At 52.3% G+C, this 19,687-nt stretch overlaps 1 protein-coding gene and 1 long non-coding RNA gene across 5 annotated transcripts; one reads left to right on the top strand and one right to left on the bottom strand.

Moving 5' to 3' along the window:
• Nucleotides 1-1,376: 1,376 nt before the first annotated feature.
• Nucleotides 1,377-14,878, bottom strand: MLYCD (malonyl-CoA decarboxylase). The gene is made up of 5 exons (XM_055553611.1): nt 14,336-14,878; nt 6,189-6,301; nt 4,990-5,146; nt 4,511-4,663; nt 1,377-2,587 (listed from the first exon to the last, which is right to left on the bottom strand). The coding sequence occupies exons 1-5, from the start codon at nt 14,876-14,878 to the stop codon at nt 2,054-2,056; spliced, it is 1,500 nt and encodes a 499-aa protein (XP_055409586.1). The 3' UTR covers nt 1,377-2,053.
• Nucleotides 9,945-18,412, top strand: LOC129632164 (uncharacterized). 4 transcript variants are annotated; one of them, XR_008704353.1, is made up of 5 exons: nt 9,945-10,674; nt 13,926-15,056; nt 15,186-15,342; nt 15,562-15,701; nt 16,107-18,412. It is a non-coding gene; the product is annotated as an uncharacterized LOC129632164 (long non-coding RNA). The 4 variants fall into 4 exon arrangements; XR_008704355.1 differs by having other exon boundaries at nt 9,970-10,674; nt 13,926-13,995; XR_008704354.1 differs by having other exon boundaries at nt 9,977-13,995.
• Nucleotides 18,413-19,687: the final 1,275 nt, after the last annotated feature.

The raw sequence follows: 19,687 nt of genomic DNA, 5'->3' as shown, positions 1-19,687 counted from the left end.
AAGAGATCCTCCACCCTTTTAAGCCACGTAGAGAAGGTGGCCCCCTTCTGCAGAAGTGTAAAGCCCCTAGGTGACTGAGAGAGGGCAGAGTTGTGCAACCCTGAGCTCCCAAGATCTGGAGGCAGAGAAGGTCCAGCCCTCTGAGATGAAAGATGTGAGGTGGTGGGGAGGGCAGGCAGGAGAGAAGTGGGGGGCTGGTATCTGAGTGACTCCAGCCAGCACGGAGGAGAAGGCTCAGGGCCTGTTAGACAAGGTTCCGGCTGGAGAGTTCCGAGCTCGGGCCGAGCTGCTGAGGCCCTGTCCCCTCACCTGACAGTGGGGTGTTGCTTAGTTACTGGGGCAGCAAGGACGCCTCAATGCACAGAAGCTCCTGGGAACAGACTAGTCCACTGAGTCAGTCACCTCGTAGGACAGAAGCCAGGAAACCATCATGACCCTAATTTCCAGATAGACCTACACCCAGGTGAGTGTGATGGTGGTCCCAGAGTCCAGATGTACGAACATGTGAGACCCAGTGGGGCATGAACACTCAAGAGCATAGCAGCCTCCATACCCACCCATCCAGCATGCATCATCAACCTGTCATCCACCCATCATCCACCCATCCCATCATCCACCCATCCCATCATCCACCCATCCCATCATCCACCCATCCATCCATCCCATCATCCACCCATCCATTCCATCCATCAATCCCACCATTTTCCCAGCACCCATCCAGCATCCTTCATCCAGTCTTCACAGAGCACCTATGTGTGAGGCATTATAAGAAATAAGGTGTGACAGAAATGGAAAATTATCAATGACTGTGGAAGCTGGGTGATCAGCACACAGGGTTATACTACAGGGCTATACAAGCACACAATTATACTACTTGCCCACTCTTGTGTCTTCTGTTTGAAGATTCTCACATACGAGGTTGAACAGAGACAAGGTGCGGGGTGCAGGAACTGGGGACTGCAGTCTCAGGCCCCGCCCGCCACATGCAAGCAGTCGGTGCCTGAACTCTTTCCAAGCTCTGGGGGGCGGTGACATTAGGCCCGCAGAGCCCTAGCGCCTCCAGCATCAGCTCCAAGCAGCACCCAGAAGGAGGACCCTGCTTCCACCAGGACACAGAAAAAGCAGTTTCTAGCTGTGACCGAGGTCGCGTTATGTGTTACTAGGCCCCAAGCGGCACACTGAAGCCACAGAGAAGGCCCAGGGATGGGTCTGGAAGGTGAAAGGCAAGGAAACTGGGGGACCTGCCGCCTGATTCAACACCACACCCCCTGCATCCCCCACAACCCCCTTCCCCTCTGTCCTCAGGCTACCCGCTCCAGGCCAGCTTCACAGAGACCAGACGTGCCTGCAGGCTAGCTGGGGACCAAGGGCACAGCTAACGAGGCCTCGGACCTCAAAGACAACCATCATGCGACAGTGAATAACCATGCGTTTAATGCCTCACAGAACAAACTTGTTCTCTGCTATGAAGTTCATTATGAACTTGAATCACTGTGACTGTCGAGTCTATAATCCAGGTTAAATCCCGGGCGACGACAACCCTTGTGTCCAATAATTTAACCGAGTGAAGTTTGTGCAGATTCACAAACCTTTTCATATATCTCCAGAATTCAACTGGTGAGACGTAGCAAGCCCTCCAACCCCGCCGCCATTGGTGGAGAGAGTCGGCTAAGGTGACCACGGCTGAACCGTGTTCTGAGCTCCGAGGAACATCCGTTGTCATCTGGGCCATCTGCCCGGGGCCTGGCGCCAACCCCGCCCTGGGATGAGAGCTGGCTTCTGAAGGCTGTGCCAGGGCAGCGGGGCAGGCTGAGGCCCTGACGGAATCCCCAGGGGAGGACCCCACATCCCCACCCAGCAGTAACGCACCTTCCCTCTCACCGTGGAAGCCGGGGCTCGGCCTCCCGGTGTGAGCCTGCCACAGGCCAGAGACCACAGTTCAACTCCGCTTTACTCTAGAAGTGCCTCTGGGTGCACAGACCCACGTCCCCACCCCCGGGAAATCGTCGTTTCCTGGGCTGGGGGACGTCGGTCCGCTTCAGCGAGCGTGACGCTAGAGTTTGCTGTTCTTCTGGAACTGCGCCACCAGGCTGAGGACCTGCTCGGAGGCCTTGATGCTCTTGGAGCCGAGGTAGGCGGTGCTGTTGGTGGCCGTGTCCTCTAGGAAGTAGCGGTAGTTGACCATCAGGCCACAGGCGCCCGTGACGCCCTTGAGGCTGACGTCGGCCAGCCAGTTGATGCGCCAGAGCATGGCCCCGTTCTGCAGGTGGAAGTGGGCCACGGGGTTGAGCGCGTAGCCCCGGTGCTTCTCCCCATACAGGTACCAGGCGCACAGCCGCATCAGCGGGGCCTGCAGCGCCCGCGCCAGCTGCTCCGACTGCGCCCACTCGCTGCTGCTCAGCAGCGTCTGCAGAGTCTCGAGCGCGGGGCCGCCCGTGAGCTCGGCGATCTCCTGACTCTCGGAGTCCGTCAACAGTCCGCTCCGCCCGTGCTCCTTGGCTTTGGACTTGAGCAGCCCCAGGAGCCACTTGGTGAAGCCGGGGATGGGAGACAGGCTGGAGAAGGCGCCCAGCAAGGGGAACTCCTTCTGCAGGCGCGGGAGGTGGGGGAGGAGGGGGAGAGAACACACACACGCGGTTCAGGGCTGAGGCACGGACACGGACACCCCCGCGTTTACGGCCTACGTGTGGCGAGCCTCCGGGTGCTGCCGCGTGGCGGACAGGCACCACGTGCGGCGGGCTACTCTCACAGCAAGAATCTGCCGTGTGCAGGAGTCCTGGAGGCGTCCTGCGGCCCCAGGACAAGCCTCCCCTTGTGGTGTGTCCACCTGTACCGCCATCCGTGCAGGCAAGCTGGGGGTCTCGCCTGAAATCGGAGGGATGGGTCGCTGTGGAGTGGGGGCCTGACTAGAGCCCACCAGGCCCCTCTCAGGGACTCTAATGAGGCCGCATAATCGGGTTTGGTGCTCGGCACACTGTTGAATGAATAACTGATCACGTAACAATACCAATGGGGGCGGAGGATGGGAGGGATGGGGAGGAGGATGGGGCGGGGGCGGGGGCGGGGGGCAAGAGCAGGTCTCCACATCAGATAACACGGTTCAATCACTGCTGTTCAAATCGCACAGCGTCCTCAATGCTCGTTTCACAGAAGTCAGAATTTTCCAACTGAAAATGTAACATATGCTCACTACAGAAGAAACATCTTAAAGTTCACGACAGAAGCAAAGGAAGCAGCACACTCCAGTACTCTGAGCTGAGTGCTCTCCAGGCGGACAGAGGGGAACTCCTCTGTCTCCTGGCAGTGTTTACAAGGCTGAGACGGCTCTCTCATATCCTGCTGTCTGGATTTACATGACAAGGATTTACAGTCCTTGTCCTCACTCAGGATCCAGAACCACAACTTTAACAACAGGATGTTGTTAAGACGACCCCCGGACGCTCCTAACCCTGCTCCTCCCATCTTTCAGAACCCGCCACACAGGCCTCTGTGGGGACAGGGCTGTGCTTCCCTCCAGACTCCCTGGACGGCCATCCCGCTCCCAGCCCAGATGGGGAGTGGACCTCAGCGGGCAGCGCAGCTCCTGGGCCGCAGGACTCAGGAGCAGAGCTTGTGGGCGGGTCCCGGGACGGGCCTCCTCCGACTGCCTTCCTGACCCTCATGCTCGCTCCCCAACCCCGCCCCCATCATCACCACCTTCAGCCGAGAAGCAGAAGAAAAGAACTCAAGAGTAACTAGAACAAGTGGCTCTTATCATCTCTGGGGAGAGAGCAGCAGGGTCTGAATCTAGAAGCTGATGCCCAACTGCATCCTGAGAGCTCAGATGTAATGTGACGAGTCTACCGCTAGACGGTGTCTGAATTCCACCCTGGCCCGTCCCTCTCTGGGGGGCTGCAGAGGCCGCCGCGTGTGTGGAGACCGCAGGCGCAGAGAGCACCGCTCTCAGAGCCCGTTCCTAACCGTCTAATTATTTTACCTAAAAATGAGACTCTACGCATGACAGTTTGCCCCAGCCCCTTGTGAGGTGGTTTTAAACAGCCCAGACCCACAGTGGACCAGACGTTGTTTCCCAGGGCAACTGAGAGAACCTCGTGTCAGCGCACGCACCCTCCAGCTGCCTGGCCTGAGCTCGGGGCTCCCTGCTGACCACAAGTGGCTGAGGGTGGCTGGGCAGTGCTTGTCAGGGCCAGGACTGGACCATGGGAGCCTGCTGGTGACCACGTGCCAGAGGAAGCGGCCCCACCAGCCCGGGCGCAGGGCCCCCTGCAGATGCCGCCGCCCTTGGGACACATCTGAGCCTCCTGGTCCATGAGAGGCTAGTTTTGGGGGCCTTTTTCTCAGCATGCCTTCCACCTCCCGAGGCATCTCGGGGTTCCTAGGGGCTGCCAAGGGGCAACCCTCCTGCTCGCCCTGGCCTGGAGAGTCACCTTGTCCCTGAAACGAGGGCAGGACTCCTTGGCCACCCCGAGGCGGGGATGCACAGGGCGGGACCAGTGCCCAGCTCGCTCACCTGCAGCTCCTTCACCACCCGCTTGATGAGGAAGGCGCCCAGCTCCACGCCCTGCAGCCCCTGCTGGGTCAGGCTCAGCGAGTAGAAGATGGCCGTGGTGATCTTGTTCCGCTCCTCCGTCTCTGATGGGGGGCACTCCTTTACTATGATCGTCTGGAAAACACAAAGGACCCCAGGGTAGAGAGCGAGTCTCCCCTGAGCCCCCAGACCAGCTCCAGAGGCTACACGTCCTGAGATCTCTCTGGAGGCGGTGGTCTCACAACCTCTGCGGCTGTGTGCCCAGTACTGTATCATTTCCATCACTTCAAATTCTCATGCAAACTGTGGAATCATGACTCCTGGCCCTTAGGCAGGCCTCTCTGGGGTCTCTGTGCAAAACACTCCTCTCGAGCCCTGGAGAAGCACGCTGGCCCTCCTCCAGGGCCATGGGGCCCCACTCTGGGTCACTTCCCTGGCCTGCACCGAGGGCGCACAGGTACCTGGATGCTGCTGGAGATCTCGCTGGTCAGGGCCACGTGCAGGACGATCAGGGGCTCCCCTGGCGTCGAGCAGTGAGAGAAGAAGTAGCACCTCCGGTAGGGCCCCACGCGTCGCTTCATGTCCATCCAGGTTTTCACGGGGTGCACAGCCTCAGCCCTGGCGGGCATGAGACAATGGAGAGAGACAAACGTCACAGATCACGGATCAGATAGCCAGGGCAGAGTCCTAGTCGGCTATTCACTCAGGTCAAAGAAACCCTGTAAATACAGCTTCGAGGGACTCGGGAGGAAATTCAGAGAAGACTGCTTTAGCGTGAAGCGGTACCGACTGAGAGGAACCAGAGCTGGTGATCGTCTTACACACAAAACTGTGCTCTTGGCCCGGGTCTTAAAGCCTAGTTCGCCAGGCCCTGGGGGAGCGGTTGTGCGCCAGATTTTAACACAGGGGCCTGACCAGATGCCTGTTGCTGGGGGTCCTGCGTCTGCTCTGAATCTCCGAGGTCTGAAGTCATCGCTGCCCGTGGACATGCATTGCCTGGCGGGTTCTGCTAGTCCAGCCACCTCGTCCACTGCTGCTGTTTCAACACGAGACACAGCAGCAGCACTGTCTGCCAACCTGCCTTTCATGGTGTCCAGGGCAGGCTGGATTCGCTCACTGTATTGTGAGTTTGGAGATTCTTATCCAAGAGAGACATTTTAACACCTGGTTGGGACGATGCTGTCTGGGTGACTAATGCCCACTCTTGGTCTGTGAGTCTGGGCAGCTCTGATCATGGGGTTCTTTGGGCAGAAGTGGGCTTGAGAGCTTTCTTTCTTTTAGACGTTTATTATTATCATTTATTTTTTGGCTATGCCGTGTGGCATGCAGGATCTTAGCTCCCTGATCAGAGACCAAACCTGTGCCCCCTGCAGTGGAAGCGCAGAGTCTCAACCACTGGACCGCTGAGGAAGTCCTCCGAGGGCTTTAACTATGAGCACGTAGCCGAGACCCCTCATACAGGTTCACTGGCCGAAGAACCCGTCTCTACCTGCGTCCTTTTCTCCTCGTGGTCTCGGCATCATCTGCCAGGACAGCCACCCCTGGGAATACCGTGTTTGGGTTTTATCAGGCACGGGAGGAAACGTGCACGGGTGGGGAGGCGGGGGATGGAGGCTGGCTTTCAGCTGAAATCTAAGCAGAGCGGCAGCGTCACACTCACTCGCTGATTCTCTGGAGCACTTCGCACGGTGAATGCCAGGTGACCCGCTCCAGGTTCAGGAACCCCGAGGAAAACCACTCCGAGAGCATGTTTTTCAGCACCCCGTTCATTTCCTGAAACGGAGAGGAGACAACGCTGACCTTCCGTGGGGAAGATGTCCAGCCCATCCCCAAGGTGCTGCTGGGAATCAGACATGAAGTTGGGCAGGGGTGTGTGCTGAGACAGCCGGACAGATGGAACGCAGCGCTATCCCTTCCCTCCTCCCACCGGTAAGACAGCTGACTGGAGTGTTCAAGGTGAACCAAGTTCCCCAAGTCAGATAACGTGTTCCGGTTCATTCGCCACCGTGGACACAGCTACGCACGTGAGTCAAGCTGACACTGAACAGTGTGTCATGGAGCGAATGTGGACACCCTCTCAGGACCATTCTTTGATTCACCAAGACACCCATCCTTCTTTCTTAAGAGAAATAAGTACTGGCTCCCGGCCCCACATTTCGACAACTCTAAGGTGTGTGCGTGTTTTCCTATTTTTTAATGTCTCGGAACTCAGGACCCATCTCTAAAGTGACGGCAGGTCATGGTTGAATCGGCAGCATTCTTTCCTTCCCCGAGTGGCCATAGAGTAATAGTGCATCTGGCAATCTGTGCATTTAAACTTGACATTATTCTAATTTCACTTTTTTACAGCAAATCTGCTTCCCAAAGTGATCTGAGTCAACTTTACCATCAGAGATACATTCACACTGAAACTTTGAGGAAGCACAGAATGAGAGGTGCAGGAGGAGAGGACGCGGCTTAGTCTGGTGACCTCAGGCTAAATAAGTGGCAAGCTTTGTAACAGCCAGAGAGGAGGGACATCCAAAGCAAGAGACACGGCTGCCGTTCCTCAATAGTTGTGTCCCCTTCTTCCAAATCAACAGAAGCCTCACTTTTAGCCGGGCACAAGGATGTCCAGAACAAAGCCTGCACGGCAACTAGGGCAGCCACATCACTGAGTTCTGGCTGCTCAGATGTAAGCGGAGGTGTTCTGCAGCAGCTTCTGGGAGCCTTGAAAGATGGCAGGAGCAGCCCTTTGCTTCTCATTTTCTTTGTCCTTCCCACTGCAGGTTGGAAGGTGATGTGATGGGTAGAGTAGAGCAGCCATCTGGGGCCATGAGGTAACTTTGAGGATGAAAGTTGTTCAGGGAAGAGCAACAAGCAGAAGTCTGGGTCAATGGAGGGCACCACAGAGCAGGATCAGCCCTGGGCTGCCCACTTCCAGACTTCTAAATGAGAGGCAAGCTTCTCTTGTTCAAACCACTATTGTTCTTGAGTCTCTGTTATTTACGATGAGCTACATACTAACAGATACACTGAATAGTATTACTGAATAACAGCAAACATCTCCGTTTGTCTGGTACAGAACTGACCTTATAAATCCCTTTATAGGAATCACAAAGACCATGACGGATAACACCTATAAAAATGTACACAAGCTATAAAACTGTTATAGGGCCACTTCACATTCTAATCCATGCTAGAAGCTCAAAGGACTCAGAACCTGGTCACTTGAGGATACGTTGCAGGCATGGGGTTGGTGGCTCAGAAAGGGTTTCAGAATGAAGTGAGGGCCACCTTTAAACACTGAAGGCATGGGGCACAGAAGAGGCCCCATGGGGGCGAGAAGTCGGGGGTAAGTCATCTAGGACCAACTAGGGGAGGCAAAAGTCAGACTCTATGTAAAGAACATTGGTGTAGCTGGGGCTGCCCACGGAGTTCCTCCTGGCAGAGGGCGGCCCTCCCCATGGGATGAGACGGGCACAGGGTGGGCAAGAACACGGAAGAAATGTTTTGATTAGAGGGCCATGTGACCTCTCATTCCTCTTCACTCTTTACCCCACGGTCTAGTCTCCTTCACCGGGCTCTCAGCTCCATAAGCGTGGAGGTCATTTCTGATTCATTCCTCTGGTTCTCAAAGCATCAGTGGGGTCTCCCATGTGGAAGATGATCAACGGATTGATGGCAAATGGCAAAGAGAAGACACCCTGGAGAAGAGCGCCTAGAAGCAGCAGGGGGAGGGAGGGATGGCTTCCTGGTCAACACAGATGGCCTCTTATAAAACTCTCTTTCCTGCATGGACTACAGTGGTTCAGTCTTCCTGGGGTCCTTGCACACTCTAGAGTGTGCACGAAACACCAGCACCCTCTCCCCAGAGAAATGCAGACACATTAGTAAAACTCGGCATAGAATTTCCTGGGTTTCATGGACCCCTTTGAAACTCATCTATGGATCATCCCCAGGGGTCCCTGGATCCCAGGCTGGGGACCTCTGCTCTGCAAGGTCAGGAATGGACCAGTCGAGTTCCATGTAGGATGTACTGGCATCTCTGTGACACATGTAATAGGAAAAAGCTGGGAAAAAAATCTAGCTTCAGTGTTAGTTCAGTTCAATTACGAATGGAATGGTCTGGCTGATGGAAGTGGCCTCCTCTCTAAGTCCCTTCGTTCTATTCTGGGCTACTGACAGCTATAAAATGTGACGCTGGACACGAGATCTGGGAATCTAGGTTAAAGGTGACCCATCTCCCCCCCTCAGGGCCACCAGGACCGCAGCTGTTCAGGCTGGAATCAGGCGCCGAGGGCAGTAAGGTTGCTGGATCTCTGACCGTGGAAGGAGAGGGAACGGGCATGTGTGTGTCAGCCTCAGGAATTCAGAAACTTCATCAGCAATCCAGGACTTGAATGTGCCAGCTGCTGGCACAACATTCTTATGTACAAATAAGCTCATCTCTTAGTCTGGCTGACAGAACTCAGTAGAACCACGAGGACCACCAGGTTAATTACAAACAGGACAAGCCACCAGGGGAGTTTATGACAAAGTGTCTTGGGCTGGGCGCTGCAACGGTGCTGCGGGGACCTGGCTGGAGAAGAGCTTGGTCCCTTCTCCTATGTTCTGCCTGGACTTCTATTGAGGTTTCCACAGCCTTCACCATAATTTCCGTGTTCATGTTTCCCATCATTTCCCAAATGCCAGGCCCACTCTGCACATCGCTGATGGTGCCTACACTCTCTGCTAGAACGGGAGTTCCCTTGGCTTCATCGGGGGTTTTATCTGTAAGAAACGTAACTCTTCAACCTAAAAGGGCTTTTGGAAAGAATTCTGCAGAAAATCAAACAGCCTGTAACCAGGACACACAGGAAGCACGCTCCACCCTGAAAAACTCACACACTGTGTCCCCTGCTCAGTGCGCGGTTGACGCACAACTCCAAGTTCACAGGGCGTCCCCTTCAGGAGGAGAGCAGCTGACAGGTGGCCTGGACTCACGCCTCGGAGCCCAAAGCCCTCCTCAGGAACACGCAGATTCGGGCTTCTGGTCACATGCCCAGGTGTCAGAATTAGCCTCTCAACTCACTTGGAACTTCAACAGAGAATAACGTTTTTTTAACAAAAAGAACATTTGATCTTGTAAGCCAAGGCACTGTTTCTTTTTCAGCTTAATTAAAGCTGCTTTGTGGGTTTGATATCACCCCCTGCCATCCCACCCCCACCACCAACAATGGATGACTGATTATTATTCTATCTCCTATGGTTAAAACTCGGTGGGGGTGGGCAGGGGGAGAATTCAAGGACAATGACAAGTCCCTTTCCTACAGAATTCTTAACTATGAAAACAACTAAAATGCCTCTCTTGGAATAACTCCATTAAGATCAGTTCACTTACTACCATCCAAGAAGTTCTACAAAGCAGCATCAGATGGACAGACCACAGCAGCGGGGACTTGGGATGGATCAAGAAGTCCCAGGCTGACCCTCTGAGATGCTCAGGCTCCTCATGACCTTCTAAGTAACAGGTGGCAAAGTCCAGCTTCTCAGCAGTGGATCAGCTATCTTGAGAACCACAGCACAAACGTTTCACCTTTGCAGGGTTGTACGAACTTTCCCCATAGCACTTGCATCTTCCCCGCAGAGACTTGACACTGACTCTGAACATCCTATCGAGAAGAATTAAGAAACCTTATCTGATTTAAATTATCTGACAAAGGTTTGTGTAGTCAAAGCCATGGTTTTTCCAGTAGTCGTGTATGGATGTGAGAGCTGGACCATAAAGAAGGCTGAGTGCCGAAGAATTGATGTTTTCATACTGCGGTGCTGGGGAAGACCCTAGAGAGTCCCTTGGATACCAAGGGGATCAAACCAGTCAATCCTAAAGGAAGTCAACCCTGAATCCTCACTGGAACGACTGATTGCTGAAGCTGACGCTCCAATACTTTGGCCACGTGATATGAAGAGCTGACACACTGGAAAAGACCCGGATGCTGGGAAAGATTGAAGATGGGAGGAGAAGGGGACGACAGAGGATGAGATGGTTGGATGGCATCACCGACTCAATGGACATGAGTTTGAGCAAGCCCTGGTAGGTGGTGAAGGACAGGAAAGCCTGGCCATGCTGCAGTCGACGGAGCTGCAAAGAGCTGGACATGACTGAGTGAGTGAACAAGAACAAGGTAAGGGATCCATGCCTGCCTAGATTCCCGCCTGGGGCTTCACGCTGGGCTCCACAGGGATGCAAGTGTCAGGCTTCCAGAACCTTCCTCTATGTCCAATTATCACAGCCCTCAGTCACAAACACTGGTAAGCATGTTTTCAGCCGAGCTCCACGGCACCTCTCGGGGCATTCCTTAGGAGAAGCAGGCTGACTTTGGGCAGATTGGCCGCTGGCAGCCTCTCACCCCAGCGCAGAGCCTGCTGGCCCAGGACAGTGAAGGGACTGGGCAGCGGTCACCTAAAATCATGCTTCTAACCAGAGGACGCCAGCCCGTCCTCCCCCTCCTGGTGTGCCTTCCACGGTACCCACTATTCCATGGGAGACACCCAGTCAGCCTTCTTTTGGGCCTACCACTTGCCGGCGGTTATTCTAAAAATGCCTCTGTGCTCACAAGATCCAGTAACCAAGAAGCTCTGAGATCCAGCAGACTGAGTCCACGGCAGGGCAATGCCCAGGCCTGAGCCCCAAGCAGCTCTGGTTCACCAGACACTACCTGGCAGCTCCAGAGGCCAGCAGGGCCCAGGGGAGAAGCGCACCTGTGTGATGGGGTGCTGGCCCCTGGGGATGCAGGGCTCCCACTCTAAAGCTTCAAGGGCCAAACCTCTGCTGGTTGTCTACACTGAATTCCTAAAAGCCAAAAGCTCTAGCTGTGCTGCCTCTTAAATGTCACTGCAAAATCCTGAATCAAACAGAAGAGATGGGATCGAGATGGGCCACACATACTAGGTGATTCTGGGGGCAAATTATTGCATCAGGTCCCCGTGACGACTTCTATGGATTAAAAAAACCTGTGTCAGGGAGGAAGGAAACCAGTTTACTAACGTCTCACAGCATCAGAGAATGGAGAACCGGAGGCGACATCAGGAACTGCCCAGGGTGAGGCAGCCCCACTGTTGTGTAGGAAGAGTCTTGGTCACAAAGAAACCTTCCACGGCCCCTGGGGCTTGGTTCCAGGCTCAGACCCTTGAATGGAGCAGTCTGACCTCGGGACAGATGGGGGCGGTTAGCTGCCAGCTTCGCTGGACGCTGGGGCACCCAGGAGTCCAACTTACACTTCATCATTTGGCTACACAGGACAAGGTTCCCAGTTTTCCAGGAGCTGATCATCTAGCTGCAGGGTAACAATACATTTAAAGGCTAGATTCTGTGGTTAACACGTCTGAGTGGTACAGACAGTTACATACTTATGAAGCTCAGAACGGGGTGAGGCCACCCTGAGCTGGACTGGCTGGAAAAGTCCAAAAAACGAGCTGGGGTGGAGGCGGCTCCTACAGAGTCCTTAACTATGAAAACAACTAAAATGCCTCTCTTGGAATAACTCCATTAAGATGAGTTCCATCCAGGAGCCAGCCTGGCTGGAGAGGAGGGTCCGTGGAGGGGAGCGAGAAATGCTAGGGGAGCTGGGATGTGCAAGGTGGCTGGTGGGCAGCAAAAATGCCAAAGGACAGACACCAAGGGCCAGCCTTCTGGCCACGCGAAGTCTGATGATTTTGTTTTTCAACGGAAGAGTAGAGACTGACCTGTGGCTTCAGAAAACGGCGGGCACCCAGGTGGCTGGTGTGAAGGAAGCTTGCACAGAGTCTTGGAAAGATAAACACACTTACAACTAGAGAACATTAAACTCCTGCCTCAGGGAAACCAAATAAAACAAAGCCATTAATCGAGTGGGTTGTCTCACCTTCCCTTCGGTTTTATAGGAGAAGGCACATTCTAAGAGACTAAGCCAGCTTCGATCTGGTTAGGCCATCAACTGAGAGAGTCGGAGTGCCATGACGGAGTCCACACCTGCAGCCACGGCGGCAGGGCTTGGGCGGAGGCGCTCTTACCAGCTCTGTGCTCTGGGGGCTGCACTGGGACAAGCTTCAGTCACCTCATCTGTCAGGCAGTCCCCACGTCTCGCTGAGGATGAAATGAGCTAGTGAATGGAAGGCACTTTTACCTACTGTGTCTGCGGTTAATGCTTCGTATACTCGAAGGGAAGCTCCCGGACCACGCCACCGTGGAGCCTGGAGCATGCCTGGTACAACACAGGCAGCCCACGGATGGCTGAAGGGATGGATGGATGGGCAGAGGGGTTCACTGTGGGTCAGGTGACAGACATCCCACCTGATTCTCAAGTCTCCTATGCAATGAGAATTTAGTTTCAGAAGGCTTTCAGGAGCACTGGTCTTTGCCTCAAAGGAAAAAAAAAAAAAAGTCTGCTTGGATTGCAGACTAAACCCAAGACACTCTTGGGAGGAATGGGTATGCCCGCAGGGTGTGGAACACAAGGTCTCAGCCTTTCAGATGGGGATTTAATTGGGAACACTCAATTTAACACACTCAGAATCCAAGACTGACTTGGTGCTAATGCAATAAACCACCAAGGTTCTCAGCTTGGCCCTAGGTAACATTCAGCAGTGTAGATCAGTCAGCTACTAAGAGCAGTCAAATCATAGCCTCTATTATCACCCCGAGATTAATCCTAACTACACCCAGTTTTAATGCATCTAAGGCAAAGAAAGTTTCTTATACCAGAACTCATATACCATGATGGGATATAAAGTGTAACCTATAGAACCCAGGGAATTTGGATTTGGGTAGTGGTCAGACATTCTTATTTGCTCTGAGTTCTTGATCAGGTCATGTGAACTTATCTGACCTGTTTCCTTTACTGTAAAAGGTGACATATCACTTCCCCAAGAGTAAGGATACGAACAGGAAAACCATTATGCCAGGTGTTAGGAGTTCTTAAAGGAATCAGGACATAATCCTTTTAACTGTTCACTTCTTTTCTAAGCCAACTGGACTTGATAAAGTTCTGAATGTCAGAACTTTTCTATAACGTTTACAGCATTTTTGGTTTGCTATAAAGCAAATTAGTGGTCCATACTTGATATCAATGGAACACAAGAACTATATTCAACTATCAGCCACCTTTCAAGTCATCACTTTAAATCTTAAATTATTTGTTCACATCTAAAGTGGGCTCACCTCGCTAAGTGCCTGATTACCCAAGGAGACAACTTAGAATCCTATTTTAGGGCCTAACTCGGGCTGGTGAAACCCTCTGCCCCGGGCGACGTGGCAGAGACGATAGAGGGCACCCGGACTCCTGGACGGTGGTGACCTCGAGTTCTAGTCACCTCTGTACGTTTCACAGGGTTTTTCAGGATAACGGCTCACACAGCTGGCGCTACAAGTAAGTTACCTTTTGTTGACCCCATCCAGGTTTTCAGAAAGTTACCCGATGCTCCGTTTGGTACTCATTCAAGTGTACCGCAAAGACGAAATCTCTCAGGTAAGATAATAAAACAGAGAACTTTATAGAGCATGCTCATCAGGAACGAGGCGTGACAGTCCCCTTGAAAGTAAGCGGGTGCCAAATTTCTACCAAGACTGGAGACAGCTGAGGCTTGAGTGCGGCAAGGATTCGGAAAGGGTGGGAAGGAAGTGGGGCAGGGTTCAGGGGCTGTGACTTTCGGAGAAATGGGCACGGCTCCAGGCAAGCGAAGGTGGAGTGCTTGGGGCTTGAGGGGCGAGGGCCGCCAAGGGTCAGCGGACCTGGGCACTAGGCGGGGGCGCGGCCCGGGCGGTCCCCGCCCCCACGAGGTCCGGGGACGGCCCGGGCGGAGCCTTACCCGGACGTGCGGCCCCTCCACTAGCTTGAGGGCTTGCGCCTCGAGCAGGTCGGCCCGCAGCCGCACCAGGAAGCGCACGCCGCCCTCCATCTTGCTGATGTGGTGGAAGAGGCTGCGGTAGCGCGGCACTAGCGCGTAGCGCAGCCGGTCCTCGGCCTGCAGCAGCACGGCTGCCTCCCGCGGCTGCTGGCGCAGCTGGAGCACACCGGCGCTCTGCTCGGCCACCTGGCTGTGGTCCACGCCGAAGCCGCGCGCCAGGCGGCTCAGTAGCTCGGCGCGCTCGGCCGTCTCGGCCAGGCCGCCGTAGAAGCTCACGAAGTCCGCGCACTGGTTCTCCGCCCTCGCCGGGGTCTTCTCGCGCAGCTCATAGGCCGGCATCGCGGGCACGGCGCGGTGCAGCAGCTCGTCCATGGCCCGCTCCAGGGCGCCGGCCGCCGCCGGCCGCCCGCTCGACAGCCGGGGTCCTGGCGGCTGCGGCTGCCGCGGGGGTAGCCGCAGCCGGAGGAGGCGCCCGGCAGACAGGCTTGGCCCGAGGACTCGCATGGTGAGCGGCGACAGCTGCCTGGGGAACGCCGCGGCCGCCGCGCTTCCGGCTTCCGGCGCGCGCGCCTTCCCATTGGCCGAAGCTGAGGGACGGCCGGGGCGGGGACCAATCGGGAATGGGAGGGGGCGGGGCGACAGGGCGGGGCGGAGCGCGGCGCCAGGCCAAGTGCGGCCAAAGGTAACCCGGACCGCGACCAATCCGAGGGCCGAGCGGCGGCGGGGCGGCTCCGGTTGGTGAGTTCAGGGGTGGCCCCTGCCCAGTCAGCTGTTCACCCAAAGTCACCTCCTCTGCCCCTCTCTCCTCCAGGGCCGAGCTCTTCAGCCCTAAGGAACATGACAGTTACTCAGCGGACGTGTTACACGCGCAGATTCCTGGCCCGACCCCAGAGATTCTCGGAGTGTCTGGGGCAGGGGCGCAGGCATCTGCGTGTCTACGAAGTACGCTTGTGGTCGTTTCTGGCAAGGTAGGTCGCCTCTGTCTCGACCCCTGCCTAGCGCTCTCGCTTGCACAGATGACCCCCAGAGCTGCAGGCTATCGCTCTCCTGAGCTCCGGACCCAGGCTTCCAGCTGCCTGCTGGAGCGCTCTCTCACCGATGCGGCAAACGGGGCTCTCCCAAGCGGCTCGTGCCCCACCCTGTCCCCCTTCCCTTGGTCCTCATTCATTCACTCCCTTATTCAACAGAGTGTTTATTAACGGCCTGGCAGGTGCCAGGTCCTGCACTAGGCACAGAGATAAAATAGTGAACGACAGACCTGATCGTGGCTCCATGGAGTTTACATTATAACAAAGGAAAACAGACCACGGCATAACTACTGGTTGCGGTAAGTGCTATAAGGGAAATAAACTGTGTGAAGTGATATAACTGGGCCGGCGTGGACTTCCCCTCACCCTGTGGATCGGGTCATCAAGGAAGGTCTCTTCCGTACAAGCTCAGGAGCAGGAGCGCAGGGTACCGTATCAGTTACTAACAACCCTGTTCTCACTTGCTCCACAACCAAATGCAAGCACCCTCTTCCATCGCTGGAGGGAGCACCACTTGGTAACATCCCTGTGTGTGGGGGAGGGGGTGCCTTTGGAATACCTCTCAGCATTGCAAACTGGCCCAGCAATTTGCACAGATAAATCCTCCGTCTGCTGAGTGGGCTAATGTTCCTAGGAGAGATGATTTCCTCCCCTAGGAAGTGAGGCTCTGACTCCCTTCTGTTGTCTCCTCCTCCTTCTTCTAGTCCAAACCCCATACTGCATTCATGGGAGAATACCGCACACCAGCCATGTCCCCCACGGAGCAAAAACTGCAGGAGGCATGAGGAATACGTGGGGTTTTGCTCCAGTCAGATGGAAATCCAAAGCGTCCTTTGTTCAAGCGGGGAGAAAACCCAGTGCCTGGCTGCCTAGATACCAGCACTACCCTATAACTGTCTGGTCCAAGTGTTACGGTATAAAGAAGCCGAGGGGTAGTAGTTCTTTATGGGGCCAGCCTTTGCCCTGATCTTACAGGGCTCCTTCTGCCGAGGCACAGACACGCAAAGCCTTCTGAGGGCTTGGCAGTGGCTTCTGGGCCAGCGCTAGTTCACCTTCACTAAGGAAATGGCCAAGACGCATCTCCAGCTGCTGAAAGGAGTCTGCCCAGGCCAGACAGGCTGCTGTGGTGCTTGGCCTCACATTCCCCGTTCCACGTGCTCTCATCTATCTGGGATACCCCAGCCTTGCTGCAGGAACCTCGTCCATTGCTTAATTACTAATATTCGCTTAAAGTACAGTTCTCAATCCCTCTTCCATCTCCCTACCTTTTCACATACTTTTTTTTAAATTGAAGTATGGTTGAATTATAATATGTTAATTTCTGCTGTACAGCAAAGTGGCTCAGTTATATGTATGTATACATTCTTCTTCATATTGTTTTCCATTGTGGTTTATCACAGGATATTGAATACACTTCTTGGTGCTCTCCAGTAAGACCCTGTTGTTGTCTATTCTATATATACCAGTTTGCATCTGCTAATCCCAGACTCCCAATCTGATCCTCTCCCAGCTCCCTCCTCCTTGGCAACTACCAGTCTGTTCTCTATGTTCCTGATGCTGTTTCACAGATAGGTCCATTTGTGTTATCTTTTAGATCCCACATATAAGTGATATCATATGGTATTTGTCTCTCTATTTCTGATTTACTTCACTTAGTATGATAAACTCTAGCTGCATCCATTCATATAATTTCCTTTTTTTTCTGATAAATAAGAGGTTTTAATGTATAAAAAGTGAATTAAGCAGCTCCTGGAACACATAAAATTTCTTGATTCTGCTTTGCTCTGTGTTCATAATTAATTTTCTCTAGGTGTCAACTGCCATTCTCTGCTTCTCCCTGCATATTCCCTTGGTTCAAAACACTGCCCTAATCCAAGACTGAAATTGAGAAAACAATTCCATTTACAAGAGTATCAAAAAGAAAAAAGCACTTAAGAATAAATTTAACCAAGGACATCTAGGACATGTACACTGAAAAAAACAGAACACTGACATTAAAGAAGATCCAACTAAATGGAAAGATAGTCTGTGTTTATGAGTTGGAATATTTAACATTGTTAAGATGGTAAAACTGCCCAGATGAATATGCAGATTCAATGCAATCCCTATCAAATCCTCTTTGCAGAAATGGAAAAGTTCAGCCTAAAATTCAAAATGAAAATGCCAGAGGCCCTGAACAGCCAAAACTACTTCTTGGTTCTTTAGAAAGAAGAACAAAGTTGGAAGATTCGCACTTTCTGATTTCAAAACTCACTACAAATTTACAGTATCCAAAACAATGTGGTGCTGACAAAAAGGCAGACGTATAGATGGACGGGAGAGAATTGAGAGTCCAGAAATAAACCTATGCATCTGTGGTCTGCTGATTTCTCACAAGGTTTCTATGACCGTTGAATGGAAGAAAGGATAGACTTTTCAACAAATGGAACCAGAACAACTGGATATCCACATGCAAAAGAATGAATCCGGATGTCTACCTCACACCATACACAGAAATTAACTTAAAATGTATCAATGACCTAAATATAAATCTCTCAGAAGGGAAAATAGATGTAAATCTTCATGACATTAGGTTAGGCAATGGTTTCTTAAATATGACACCAAAAGCAAAAACAACAAAAGTGCACTTTATCAAAATTAAAAACTTTCATGCATCAAAGGACATTATCAAGAAAGTGAAAAGACAATCCACAGAATGGGAGAGATACATGAAAATCACATATCTGATAAGGATCTAGTATCTAGAATGTATGAAGTATTCCTATATTTGGACACCAAAAAGATAAACAACCCAATTTAAAAAAAGGGCACAGGAATTTGAATAAACATTTCTCCCAAGAGGATATGTATATGAACAGTAAACACGTGAAAAGATTCTCAGCATCAGTAGTCAGTAGGGAAATGCAAATCAAAACCACAGTGAGATATCACTTCAAATCCACTGGCGTGGCAATAATAATAATTACAAACAGTAACAACAGTCAAGTAAGTGTTGGTGAGGATATTGAGAAATTGGAACTTTCACACAGTGGGGATGTAAAATGGTGCTGTGCATGTGTGCTGAGTCACTCAGTCATGTCCGACTCTGCGACCCTATGGACTTGTAGCCCACCGGACTCCTCTGTCCACAGGATTCTCCAGGCAAGAATACTGGAGTGGGTTGCCATTCTCTTCTCCAAGGGATCTTCCCAACCCAGGGATCGAACCCAGGTCTCCTGCGTTGCAGGCGGATTCCTTACTGTCTGAGCCACCAGGGAAGCCCAAAATGGTGCTGCCATTGTGGAAATTATTTTGGTAGCACCTTAAGAAGTTAAACACAGAGTTACCATGTGGCCTAGCAACTCCACGGCTAAGTATATGTTCACAGTAAAACGTGAATACAGATATTCACAGCAGCATTATTCATAAAGTCAAAAACAGCCCAAACATCCATGAGTGGGTGAATGGAATAAACCCAATGTCATATGTCTACAAAATGGAATATTAACAGCCATCAATAGGTATGGAATACTGATACATGTTGCAACATGGATGAGTCTGGAAAACATTCTGCCAAGTGAAAGAAGCCAGATACAAAAGACCACGTTTTGTATGATCCTATTTATGTGAAATCTCTAGAACAAGTCTCTACAAAAGTCTATACAGACAGAAAGTAAATTAATGGTTGCCTAGCACTGTGGGAGGGGAGAATTGGGAGTGACAGCTTATGGGTGTGGAGTTCTTTTTGGCTGATGGAAATGATCTGGAATTATCCAGTGCTGATAACTGCACAACATGAATGTACTAAAACCTCCCAAATCGCACACTTGAAAATGGCTGAAACAGGCACAAGCTTCCAGTTAGGAAATGAATGAGTCACACGTATGAAATGTACAGTGTGAGGGATATAGTCAACAGTTATGTAATATCTTTGTGTGGAGACAGATGGTAACTAGACTTGCCGTGGTCATTTTGTAAAGTAGAGAAACACTGAATCGCTATGTTGTGTAATAGGACCTAACACAGTGTTGGAGGTCAATTATACTTCAAAAGCAAACTCAAAGGAAAAAAAGACCAGATTGGTGGTTTCCAGAGGCAGGGATGGAGGCAGTCAGAAGGTCCAAAATTCCACTTGTAAGATAAATAAGTACCAGGGCTGCAAGGTACAACATGATTAATGTAATTAACACCGTTGTATGTCCCATATGAAAGCTACTATTAAAGAGTAAATCCTGAGTTCTCATCATAAGGGGAAATTCTTTTTCTACTTTTTTATTTATATGCAGTGATGGATGTTCACTAAATT

The sequence above is a fragment of the Bubalus kerabau genome, chromosome 17 (assembly GCF_029407905.1).
Source record: "Bubalus kerabau isolate K-KA32 ecotype Philippines breed swamp buffalo chromosome 17, PCC_UOA_SB_1v2, whole genome shotgun sequence".
In the NCBI taxonomy this organism is placed as follows: domain Eukaryota; kingdom Metazoa; phylum Chordata; class Mammalia; order Artiodactyla; family Bovidae; genus Bubalus; species Bubalus kerabau.
Note: the sequence above shows the minus strand (reverse complement) of the source record. Positions and strands in the feature narration are given on the sequence as shown.

Coding starts and splice junctions, on each gene's coding strand:
- MLYCD (XM_055553611.1), bottom strand. CDS start 14,878: ATGCGAGTCCTCGGGCCAAGCCTGTCTGCCGGGCGCCTCCTCCGGCTG. Junction 5,147..6,188: donor GTGCTCCAGAGAATCAGCGA/GTGAGTGTGACG, acceptor CATGCCCGCCAG/GGCTGAGGCTGTGCACCCCG. Junction 2,588..4,510: donor GGGTGGTGAAGGAGCTGCAG/GTGAGCGAGCTG, acceptor CCGCGCCTGCAG/AAGGAGTTCCCCTTGCTGGG.